Source organism: Accipiter gentilis, chromosome 34 (genome assembly GCF_929443795.1).
Source record: "Accipiter gentilis chromosome 34, bAccGen1.1, whole genome shotgun sequence".
Lineage (NCBI taxonomy): Eukaryota > Metazoa > Chordata > Aves > Accipitriformes > Accipitridae > Astur > Astur gentilis.
In genome coordinates, this window is record NC_064913.1 from 7,631,743 (window position 1) to 7,644,229 (window position 12,487).

Sequence of the window (12,487 nt, forward strand, 5' to 3'; positions counted from 1 at the left end):
TCTAGCTAGCTATATAATTTACATTCATTTTTCAAACTAAAAAGTAGATTTTTCAGTCCAAACCACACCATACCTTATTCCTTAGCAGGAAACAGTGTTTTCAATGCATTAAGTAATTGTGGTATTAGGGCTAACTATTATTTGGAAGAGGAGAAGGAGTAAAATTATTGTCAGAATCATGTATGTTATCTGAATTCTTATAAAGAAAATAATCTTGAAAGAACATGATGTTCTCTTAAGATTCTTATAGCTATCCAATTCTGTTATTTCATAACTTCCTACTGCTTTAATAATTCAGTAAGGTATATGTTTAAAAAAAATCTTTTTGGATTATAAATATAAAATCTTTTTGGATGATAGTTTTCAGTTATTTCACTAACATTATTAAAATGTTCATAGGTACATCCTTGTTAAAAAAGAAATCTTCCTGAATGTGGCTCAGAATACCAGTACTTTGTTTTCCAGCATAAGAGAAAACAGAGCTGATCTCCACATTCATCTCACTTTACAACTCTTTGGTAGGATAAAGATACTTTAAAATTAATTAAAATTCAGCTTGCCTTACAATCAAAATAAATATCATTATTCTAAGCACTTAAAATGTATTTGAATATTTTATGTTTCCTTTATCTATGTGCATTTCATTTGTTTCTAAAGTGTTATTCTGTATTACTTTAAAAGAACCAAATTATTTTATAACTGAGACATTAAACAATTAGTCTCCACTGCTTGTCTGGCAGAGAACAAGCATAGGTGTGCAGCCTTAGTACCTACCCCGGGCTCTTATGCTGTTTAGGGATTTTAACCACTGGGTATTATGTGCCAAATGCATGAGCAACCCCTGCAGCAGGGACATGAATCAAAAGGGTGTCCTCTGTATGGGCTAGGGAGACAGCAACACACGTACGTACATACTCCTTTTTTTCCTCTCACTTGCAGAAACCCACCTGTAGACAAATACCTGCAGTAGGAAAGAGCAGCCCTCCTGTCTCCTGGTGTGCCTAGCTGGCAACCCCCCAAATGAGGGTTTCAACACCTCTCATTGCCCTTTATGCTAAGGAAGGGCCCAACCTAGGTCTCAAAGAGACCCTTCCAGACAAAAAGACGTAGCAATTTAGCTGTTCCCTAAGGGATTTGCAAATGCCTCCTGCACAGACTTCCCCAGGCCATACTGTCAGGATTGACGCACCTGTGGTGGCTACGCTTTTGTGTTGTCCATGTACGTTAGTCAGCCCCAGACATTCTCACTGGATTAGGCTCTTTGACCCTTGGGAGCCGACCATAAAAATATTGAACGTCTCCATCTCTGCCTTGTGGTTTGAGGCACGAGGCAGAGGCCGAGACACCAGTGTTAGTCATGTTCCCGTAGCAGAATTTCAGATACACGTGAGACAGAAGGGACAGCTGTAGACTCTGAGGTTCATAAACAGAAGTTGGATTTCTTCCGATTTGCTTTGCTAAGAGTTAACTGAGTTAAAAACTTTCTAAAGTGGAACCTGCGTGACTACTTGCTTGGCAGACCTCACCCTACATTCTTCTTTTTAGTATATGACTTGCATGCCTGTTCTCTAGTACGCTGTACAGGAGGATTAGTAAGACACATGGTGTGGTATTCAGCAACTAGCATTTGAAGCATTTAGCCAGAACATTCAGTTACAAACAGATTTGTGAAACTGTGCATCTTAGTTTGGATTAAAAATATATGGACAAAACCTAACAATGTCTGACACCTATGAGATACCAGCATGAGTCTTAATGCTCACTTTGCACTCTACATGCTATGAAATAGCATAGAAATAGCCAGTGCAAGCCAGTAATAGGAAAATTTTGCTTTGAGGGAATAGCGAAGCAGCTTGTATTGTTGCTCTCTAACCCTGTTAAAACTGCTGCTGCTCCTGCTGCTAATGCACCCACCAAAAAAATGTTGCTTTCCCATCATCTGTTACTGTTGGCACTGCACATTTTCTAGGTCTTTGCATCTTAGTTGAAAAAAAGTAATCCAATTTCAGATGCAGAAAGCACCTGTACAGTACAGGTGCTACAATTTTTCTTCCCCTGAGCTGCATGAACAAATCTAAACTTTTATAATGGTACAAGCCAATTTCCACAGTTTTGAGACCTTGACTTTTGAACACCTGCCGTCTCTGGATTTTCTGCTGGCTGCCTATGGTACACATTCCTTTGGCTGTCCTTGGAATGAGTTATTCAAGAAGAAAATGCATTATTGCATTAAGCTATGCAATTAAAGGTGAAAAATAGGTGATCATGATGACTAAGTAAGAACAGCTTACAAAGTTATCAGCTATTTGTTCACACGCTCACTTCTAACCTGTTACAAATGTGACAAAATATGTTGGCTTACGTCACCCCTTTTTCTGAAACCCAGCCTTTCAGTCACTAGATATCCACACATTCTTGTCCCTCCTTCATTTCTCCACTACCTTCTACACCTCATAGGTTTAATAAGCAACTCCTTCCATTTAGCTCTGCCAAACTTGCTTCTTTCACTTCTTCCTCCTATCAGGACAAAATCTTCTGTGGAAAAGGAAGCACAGGAGGAGGGATGGTTTGAGAAGACAGTAATGTGTTATAAATGTGGACTTTTAGGCTTCACTCCCCACAGAAGATTTTTGCTTTTCTCCACACACACCCCCCCCCCGCACCCCCCCCCCCTCCCTCCCCAAGAAGGTTTATCAGCTTCTTTCTCCAGCTAACACATCATTTTCTCTCTCTCCCTTGTTCTCAGAGAGGTTTCCATCTTAACCACATCTGTTTTTTGCAAAACTTCTTTTCCCCGCTTTACATCCTTTCCACTCTAGACCACCTCCTTTCACTTTCTTGCAACTTCTTCCCTACTTAACGCAAACCAGATCCCCACATTGTCACAACACAAGCATTGTGGCCCACTTGCCTCCAACTTTCAAGTCATTTTTTAATCACCTTTAAAATAAGCTGAAGGTGTTACTATGCTAAATGTGGTTTGTGATGATTATGGTTTCCTCTTCTCCACCTCAGTGCTTCTCTAACGCAGCTACAAAGCACTGTCGGTATTTCTGGTGACCCCCGTACAGGAACGATGGAGTCAAATGCTGACTGCTGTCTTGTGATCAGAGAAGTGACACGGTACCTCGGCTGCACAAGCACCTGAGGGGGAGAGTGGCTACTGTTGGGAGCGAGTGAATGGAAGTAGGTAGATGCTGGTAGTCTCCACTAGACCTCTCCTTGAATACATGCAAGGAGAAAGCGTGCTTGACAGACTACCCATCTGGAGATTCTGGAAGATCCAATGTCTGTCCCTTCTGAGGAAAATAAACATCTTACAGGATAAAGAAAGGTTTAGTTAATATCGGAGGGAGGTTCTTTCTACTACCAACGGCCTCTTCGCCAGGGCAGGCAAACAGACCAATACTGTGAGAGTGAGTACAAGGTGGCTCAATGAGTCATGGCAGTCTAAACCTTGGGATACATGCTGAGAGCTGTGCTACTTGTCATGACCAGACAGATACCAGTGCAACGGCCAGGCAGGACAGCACAGTACATGGGATCATGCTGTTCCAGGTTAGTCTGCCACAGGCTGACTAACCCTCCAGTTGCTCACCCAATGGGCAGAACACAGTGAAAACAAAACCAAAGAAAAGTTCAAATGATTCAGGTAAATTTATGGGTACTTATCTGAGTTCACTGTATAGTCCAAACTTTGGAACTTCACTCCTTATGAACTAGTTTGGGCATGGAAAAGTAGCAAAAGACATTCACTAGCCCATATATATAAGAAAGAAAAACAACTCATTTTAAAAACTGACACCGTAAGAGGATCTCATTCTCCATCCTTCTTTTGCAGAATCCCAACCCAGATTTATTATGAGGAAGAGTATAATAAATTGAATGCAGAATTGTAACATGCATGTTTTAAACTTGAGGGGGGGAGAAAAATCACATCAAAATCCAGAACACATTTGTTCTGTTTTATCTCCACATGTAAATAATTGGTCTTATATTTTACCCACAGTGAAGCAGTCATGGTTTCCAGTTATCCCATACTACTTTCCTTTATAAAACATGTAAAACATATTAGGCTTAACTCACCTCTTTCATATGATTGTAACCCCATTAATCTCAGAGAAGCCACTTTCATTGAGGTAGTACAAAAGAAAGGAGAATCAGTTTTGACTTTTTTGCAGTGCAGAAAGACTAACTGATTCAGGGGGCTTATCTTTTACTTAATATACAGGGACATGCAGTGACCATAGCTCAGGTAGGCAGACTTAAGGTAGTCTGAAGCCAGCTAATTTGAGCCCTACCAACAACGTGTATGCTGGCACAAAGCTCAACAAAGGCAAAATTAATTAAGCATTATTCAGCCCCTTAGGTAGGTCTTGCAGCTTTCACTGAATAGCTAGTGTGGTAACAGTATACCAGCTAGCTAATTTAAAACTAAAGTAAGCTGCGGTGACTACAGCATCGTCCTTGATTCCGAGCTACGTTTATGTGATCCATGAAAAGTACTGGACTTTAAACTTCAGAGCTGTCAAACCAGCACTTTAATAAGCTCTACATTTTGCAAAGATGTTGTATACAAGATATATACAACATAGGCTTATTTGGCCTCTTGGCCAAATTCTGACCTTCTTCATGTCATGTATTTCAAGACGACACAATTTTTAATAAAATAAATTTCTTCAGTTTTTCATGTAATCACAGAGAAATGAACAGAACCGACATTACAGTCTAATATACTTCTTAGAGTTTCCTGCTTGGCAAAAACTTTGATAAAGTACATCAAAGTGAAATGGAGTGGAGCACCAGCTCTGTTCACAGCTCTCTAACCACATCCCATGAAATAATGTAAGACGACAAACGGAGATGTATACTGCAGCTTTATGGTCACAACAACAACAGTATCTCATGGAAATCTCTGAGTGCTCTGCATGGCTGAAATGGGATTCCTTCTTACAATATTTGTCATTAATATAAGTTCAAGGAAAAATGCAGTTGCAAGAAAAGACATGCTTGAGACTGCAAAATACTTACTGGTGCCTAATTGCTGGAGAAATTATTCAGGAAAAATCCTCTTAAAATAGAAAACAATATTTTTAAGCTACTGAGGGCATTAGAATACGTGATTATTTGTTGAATCAGAAACAACTGAAAAAAATGTTAAAATGCCAAGGGATTGCTCTTATGTGCACCTGAGTTTTTATTAAAATGCAATGATATTTATTTGGTATTTCATATAGCTCTCTTTTTGCTGATTCTTCTTTTTTTCCACCATTTTCAGTCTCTCTTTCAGATTCCCACCCATTCATATAAACCTAAAGTTGACAGCACACAATCTTGATTACTGAGTAATGATCTCGCCTTAATAAAATAAAAAAACCCCACTAACCAAATGCCCCCAAAGCCTTTCTTTCTTTCTTTCTACTTCTTAACTAAATTACTTAAAAATCACACTTTATTAATGAGCAGCTCAGCACTTAAGGCTTCACTATATATGGAAAAACATGAGAATTGAAAAAAATCCATCAAATTTAAAAATAGCTAGGCACATAAATAGCTGGAAACATTCCTTGGCAATAGAGAAAGGAAAGCTTAGATAAATCACAATGATATGTAATACAACCTCTTAAATGCATTTTTCTTTATTTGCCTGATTTTAAGAGATTAAGAATAAACATATTACCATTATATGTCTTTATGAAGCTGATAATACCTGAGCTATAGTATTAACTACATGCACACCTGAAAGTATTAGAGGCCAAATAGGAAAACCACACTACTGAAAAATTATTTTTATCTTATTTTTCTGCAAGAAAGATGCCATATAATAAATATATCAGAAAAAACAGTTTGAAGTCCTCTGAAGGATTCACATTTGTCTTTGCAGATATAAGATACAAAGAATCATTCAAAACAAACCTTGTAAGTATGTACTGCAAGTTTGTCTTCATTTGTGCTGTACAAATGATCCCAGCTGCCACTAAGATTTGATTTTATAGCACTTATTGGAATGAAAGTAATTGTTTCCAAATACATGGTGTATGAAAACATCCAGAAGAACTAAGTAAGTATAGGAATGAGACTTTCCTCCACCCCTCTCCCCTTAAATTAGAAACTCTTACACAGTAAAACGAATCCTCCTAGGATAAGTAATGCTCACATATAGTGGAAATAGATGACTCCTTTGTAAATATAGTCTAGGCTAACTTACAGATAACTACTTTTCCTATTACCAAAATGCTAAAAATTACAAACACAGTATTGAGACCATTCCTGGTTAAACTTGTGGCACATACTTATTAGGAAACGTTTTCTTCTTTCAAATCAGTTTGACACTACTTTTGTTTTGTCCTTGAGGTGAGGAATCGGGATGCAAATCAACATTAAACAACGGGGCTCCTGAAGTGAACCTATTTCTCAGGGCAGTACCTTAGTCAGAGCTGCAATTCTCTGAGCCAGTTCAGCCTCCACTTCAGGTAAGGTTTCAGCCTTCCTCATCGTCTGCTGCAGCTTCTGCTCAGCCAGCTCTAGCCGCTCCTGCAGCTGTCTGTTTTTGTCTTCCAGCTGAAGGCCAAAGACAGATAAACAGGTATAAAAAAAATAATCAGAATTAAGATTTTCCTTCAGTTTCTTAGGTGTTGGGGAAGCAATCACAACTCGTTACATAGGCATAGACACTCCACAACCTGGGAGAGCTTCTTGGAGAGGTATTAACTCAAGCCTGGAACAGTGTAGGCTGCCTGTCTTGCTAATGATGAGTGATTTGAGGCTCAAGTAGCATATGGAGATGAAGAAAAGGAGTCGCAAAATGGCACTAATGCAGATGAACAAAAAGCTCTTCTGATCGACCTGTTGTTTCTCTGAGCAAATAAAAGTATTGGTGCCAGTAAAATGAGAATTTTCTAAATAGAAATATGGGGTCCATCTCATGGAAAAGTTTATATATGAGCTAAACTGGGAAAGAAGTACAATTCCAGAAAGACAGAATTCCCAGCAAAGTTTCTGAACAAATTGCTAAATGCAATTTTCTGAACAAATGCCAATCGCATATTAGGAAATGTTAAAACTGACATTTCATTCATGATCATAACATGGTTGCTACTTGCTTAAGGTTCCAGCGATGTTGTTCATTGTGAACCTACAATTAAGTCTGATTTTACAGAGGTGAAATTGATTAACCTGTGATAACCATTAAAGAGAAACAGGAGGACTTTTGATAACTGCAGTATTTTCTGGCCTACTGAGATGCACCACCTGATTAAGAATTTTTTAACAGCTTGATAAGTGTTTCCTGCTTTCCTGTTCATTCCAGGTTATAGAAGACATAATGAAAAAGGAGTGTGCTTTTAGATTTCTTTTGAACTCTTCAAAAGCATGAAAAGGCAGGCTTCTTGCATCAGAATGCTGCAAATCAACTTTAAGTCTGCCTGTATACGTTCTAAGCCTCGTTCTGTTGATCACTGCTTTGAGTAGGTAGACCTCTGCAGCACAGCAGGACTTACATTGGCAGCAATAAAAACTCAGATACAGGTACCTTACTTTTCCATTGCTGGGTGTTGGTTGTTTGGGTTTTTTCCTAACAATTGAAGATGCCTCTTAAAATAGTCAAAGGTAGCTGGCAGAAGCTGGAAAGTTTGAGTTCCAATACTTTAATTCCCTGAAGAGTTAGTCACATACAAATATATATACACACATACAGAGGGATCATGCACGTATATGTAAATATAGCTGCATGCAATCATAGAAACAGAGATTATCAGATCACACAGACTTATCTCCCATATAGCATTTTATATCATTTCAAGACATGATAGGTGAAAAAAATAAAGAAGTCTAATACTGAGGCTGAGGAGGAATTTCATTTTTTACACTTTGAATTATTTTCATTTCATGTTAGCTTTCTGTTCACGTTGTATTCTTCAAATTACAAACCAGTGTTTTCTGTTCACTTTACACTTCAGCTTTTGGAATCATCATGGAAAAAACGTACCATGAGAGAAAGCTGCACAGCCACATTACACTCTTTTTTTAAAACATATTCATGGATAGTTTAGCTTTGTAAAATTTTATTTACATACTACTAATATGTGAAATCACTAGAATATACTGTATGCAAATTTTCATCTTTCCTGCAGAAGGGAATTTCTTATACTATTTTTTTTTAATTGTTATTAAATAAAATTCAGAAAATTGTTACATAAGAAACAAAGATAATCCTTTACCTAGGCGATATGACTATGCGCATTTATGCAAGACACTATTAGAAACCACAGTTATTTTCCAGTATTGAATGTACATATTGATTTGGTATTCACGGTTGTAGTAGCCGATACAAAGCTCAGAGATGCTGAACAACTTAGAGATTTGTTTTGGTGTGGGTTTTTTTAGATTAACCGATCCGTTGATTAAAAATGAAAAGATTAACCTAATGGAAGCCTCCTACTGTAGATCTGCCCCCTTTTTTGCATTAATTTTCATTGTATATGAAGAAAGCAACTAATGCAGATACTGCACCTGACGTAGGATGGCTTCCTTGTTTGCCAGTTCATTTTCCAGCTTATCGTTCATGTCATGTATGGAGGTGGATTCTCTCTGTGCACTGAGGTAGCGCTTCTCCAGCGTAGTTATTCTTTCTTCCATATCTTCCTTTTGTGCCATCGCCTAATGTGACAAAAAAACCATCAAGAACCATGCAATTAAAATGCTACAGAATTTTATGTCAGTTTAATTTTCATGCTAACGGTAGACAAGGATATAAGGTATGCTCAGCAGTAATTTTTCTGTTTTACAGAGAATTTATTTCCTTTGGGATTTCTTGCAACTACAATATTTAAAGAGGTAGCTGTTGAGTAGAGCGAACAGAAACAATCCTCACCTTTTGTGTATTTTTCTAGTTTCTATATTTTTCAGTGCAAAAACCGATAGCAAACCCAGCTCACATTTACTTGCTTGCTTCTTAAAAAGCAGCAGGCTTGATCAGAAAATAGAAAAACTGATACCGTTATATAATAGTAGATACATACTACAGTGATGTGGGGAAAAACATATAGGCACATTTTTAATCTTCCTGCTAAAAATTTCTGCTGAAGTACATGTAGCAGACAGCCCATGATATGTCCTGAAATTTCAGACAAACAAGTGACCATGATGCTGGGTACATGACATAACCAGAAGACATAGGTATGTTACCCATATTATCCATATATGTTATGAATAGTATTCCTTTAAAATCTTGAGCTGTTTTTATTCGTGTATTACAAGCTGGCCTCACTGAAGTCAATAGCTGTAATTTAGATAGATTATTCATTAGTCTGTCTATTACATTGTTTATTTCTCTTCAATTAATTTTAGTGAAAGCAGAAAATTTTATTAGTTTTAAACTTGTGTCTGGCTCTTGAGAAGACTTAAATGTTGCCACATAATCTTTCACAATGAAAATATTTACTGATGAGCATATCTTGCTGTTTGCATTACATTACATTATGAAAGCAGTGTTGAAGTAAGCAAGATTATTTTTCAAGACACAATGAACATCTAAATAGATCTAAATAGCTAGTCCTAAAATGGACCATATCGAGGTGATCCTTTTGCATATTGCTGGAAAAAAAAACAATAAAAAACCTAATTACATATGCAATTCATTAAAAAAAAACACAGGAAAAAAATATCCAGTAATTTATCCAATACTAAACTACCCTTCTTGTTACAGGTATTTCATTTTCCATGTTGGGAAAACTATCTTTTGTGGCACTACGAAATAATGAAGACAGGCACTTCCACTTTTACAAATATATTTCAGGGCAGATTTTGCACTGACATTTGGTAATTATTCTACATGCAAATGTATTAGTGGCCACTCTGCTTAGGAAGCGAAGGGCTAAAAGCAAGTAAGCCTGTAGCTGGTGTGATGTGGTATTTAAGAGAGAAACAGCAAGTGGCAATCAAGCATTTGTGAGACAGCAACATTTGTCAAAAGGTAAATGAGAGTGGAGATATCAGAGATCCCTAGTGATATGATGTAGCAGTGGTAGGAAAGGAGAAACATATCAGCGCAAACTATTCTTTGTAACCAGATAAAAATGATACAATACTTAAAAGAGGCAGAGTACAAAGATGTGAAGACACTTTGAGGCTGTCAGGCATCAGAAATTCTGAAGGAACATTTCTTCCAGAATACTAGAAATAACAGGTTAAATATATACATACAAATCCATATACACACACACACGCAAATCCATATGAAATACCTATATTGTAGGAAGCAGGGTAACAGAGAGATAACTACTCTAATATCAAAATACTGAAATAGATTCTAGAAGCCATCCATCCACACATATTGAGAACATCCACATAAGAGAAGATACTCGGGAGCACTCTGGAGTACTAAGGAGCACCACAAATTTAAGAGGAGGAAAGAAAGGAAAACTGAACTATATATCTCTTTATTGAGAGAAGGGAATAGAATATTATAACAGAGGTAATGAAGTTACCACACAGGAGTAAATATTGTAATTGATTATATAAATAACACCATTTTATAAAACAGCCCAGGAGTTTTAAAAATGTATTTCAGACTGCCTACCTGACCAGCATCTCTATTTAGCAGAGTTCATCTTAAGAACTTGAAATAGCTGAAAACTTGCCAGAATGCACTCTAGTAAAGCTAATCCACTAAGGAGTTGGCCTTCCTCCTATTAGACTTGCACATATACACACCCAGTTTTATGAACACGGTTTTATAAAGAGATTTCCAGCATTATTTCTTAATGTAAATTTTGTGTTTCCTATGTACAAGGGCTTTTATCGGTGCTCAGCTTTTGCTGCCCGTATTCATTGGCCTCTGGCAGTCTGTAGTTGGTATCACAGGAACAACAGCCAAGAAACATGAGGTGAGTGTGGTGAACTCCTTACCTCTCTAATGTCTCTCTGATATTTACTGTTCATTTCCTCTGTTTTGATGAGCTCCTTCCTGGTGGTCTCTGCTTCCTGCTCTACCTCTCCCACTCGGGAAGACAGTGCAGCCAAACGCTCCTTCATTTGTGCCATTTCATAATTTTGCTTTTCCAGTAGTTCCTGAAGTTCAACAACTTGACTGGCTTCATCATTTGAGTCGATGGAGCCATTTGATAGGCGCTGTTAACACAGAAATGACATCATTTATTAATTATCTTTTAATGTGGACTCTATCTAAAGAATTTCTAAACCAAAGATTATTTTAAAAATTACAGAAGCAACTAGGAGGAGAAAACCACAATAATTTTCATTAGATTAGATTGATAGGATAGGTAAGATAAGATATTATCTACATTATCTTACACATCTACATTAGGTACATAAGACAGGTGTAGTAACAAAAAAAAATTGCAAGAGATTAGTATTCATTCATATCAAGGGATTCCAGAAAGTAACAGCACAGGGAGAAGTAAACATTTGCATTAAGAGCAAAATACTATACAAAAATAGCTGTAGTTTGACATTATGACTATTCAAGTACAAATTGCAACAATACTACTCCTAAAAAGCACCAAATGACATGAATACATCTTAGCTCAACTTACACAGCATTTAAACTTAATCAGTCTATTTCATTTGCAAGATAGGCCACGCTGCAGACAGGAAGCAACACAAATCACAAACTGACTGTACCAGAAAGTACTTATGAACATTACTTTGCTTAATGGCTTTAACAACATTCTTTCCCCAATCAGCCATAAAATTAACCCAGATCAAGGCCACCTGCCCTTCTGCAGATCATTGAATAAAATTATTTTACTCTAAAAATTCATTACATCAAATAACTGAATTCCAAAATTGCTTTCTTTATACTGGTTAATTATATTATCTTGACATTTTATGTTAGCTGCTGAACCATCATTGATCTACTTTCAGGACACCATGGTAAAATGACAATAGCAATTTAAAAACTTATTTACACTCAGTTTGTGATTTGGAAAGTGTTCAGTTAGTCTACTTCAATCAAAATCCCATTAATATGCAGCAATCACATATGTAAACAAAATAGTACTCAAACAGGGCAAAACATTCTAACCATCATACTTTACTGCATTGTATAAATTTGAGATAGCTTTTTAATCTATGATAACTATAATCTGTTTCACAATTATAGTCTCATACAGCAATTTTAGCGGTTGTCACAGATGAACAAATTTTACCTTTCATTGAATTTGCCCTCCCAAACAAAAGAAGCTCGAACAAGAATGTGAAAATATGCTATGCCAGTAGAAGCAAAAGGCATCCTGTATATGATGCCGATTCAAACATATTTTCTGAATTAGTGAAAGGAGCAGGAACCTCCCATGCCCCCGAGGAATTCCCTACAGAATAAGCTTGGAGTCAGAACTGCAGCATCTTCTCTATTACTGGTTTTGTGAAGAATATCCATGTCCCTCATCTTTTCTTTTTTTCTTTTTTTTTTTTTTTTTTTTTGTAATCTGGTTGAATTTTTTATGCTGAAATATTTCCTGGTATT

The 12,487-nt window shown here is 36.9% G+C and overlaps 1 protein-coding gene across 10 annotated transcripts in view; it reads right to left on the reverse strand.

The window, feature by feature from the left end:
* Positions 1–12,487, reverse strand: part of PPFIA2 (PTPRF interacting protein alpha 2) — a 594,728-nt gene that overhangs the window by 58,790 nt on the left and 523,451 nt on the right. For all 10 annotated transcript variants that reach the window (XM_049791955.1, XM_049791956.1, XM_049791957.1 and 7 more), the window contains 3 exons: positions 10,909–11,130; positions 8,512–8,658; positions 6,427–6,561 (listed from right to left, as the gene is read on the reverse strand). In XM_049791955.1, coding sequence (XP_049647912.1) covers positions 6,427–6,561; positions 8,512–8,658; positions 10,909–11,130 — 504 coding nt within the window. The remainder of the gene's footprint in view (positions 1–6,426; positions 6,562–8,511; positions 8,659–10,908; positions 11,131–12,487) is intronic.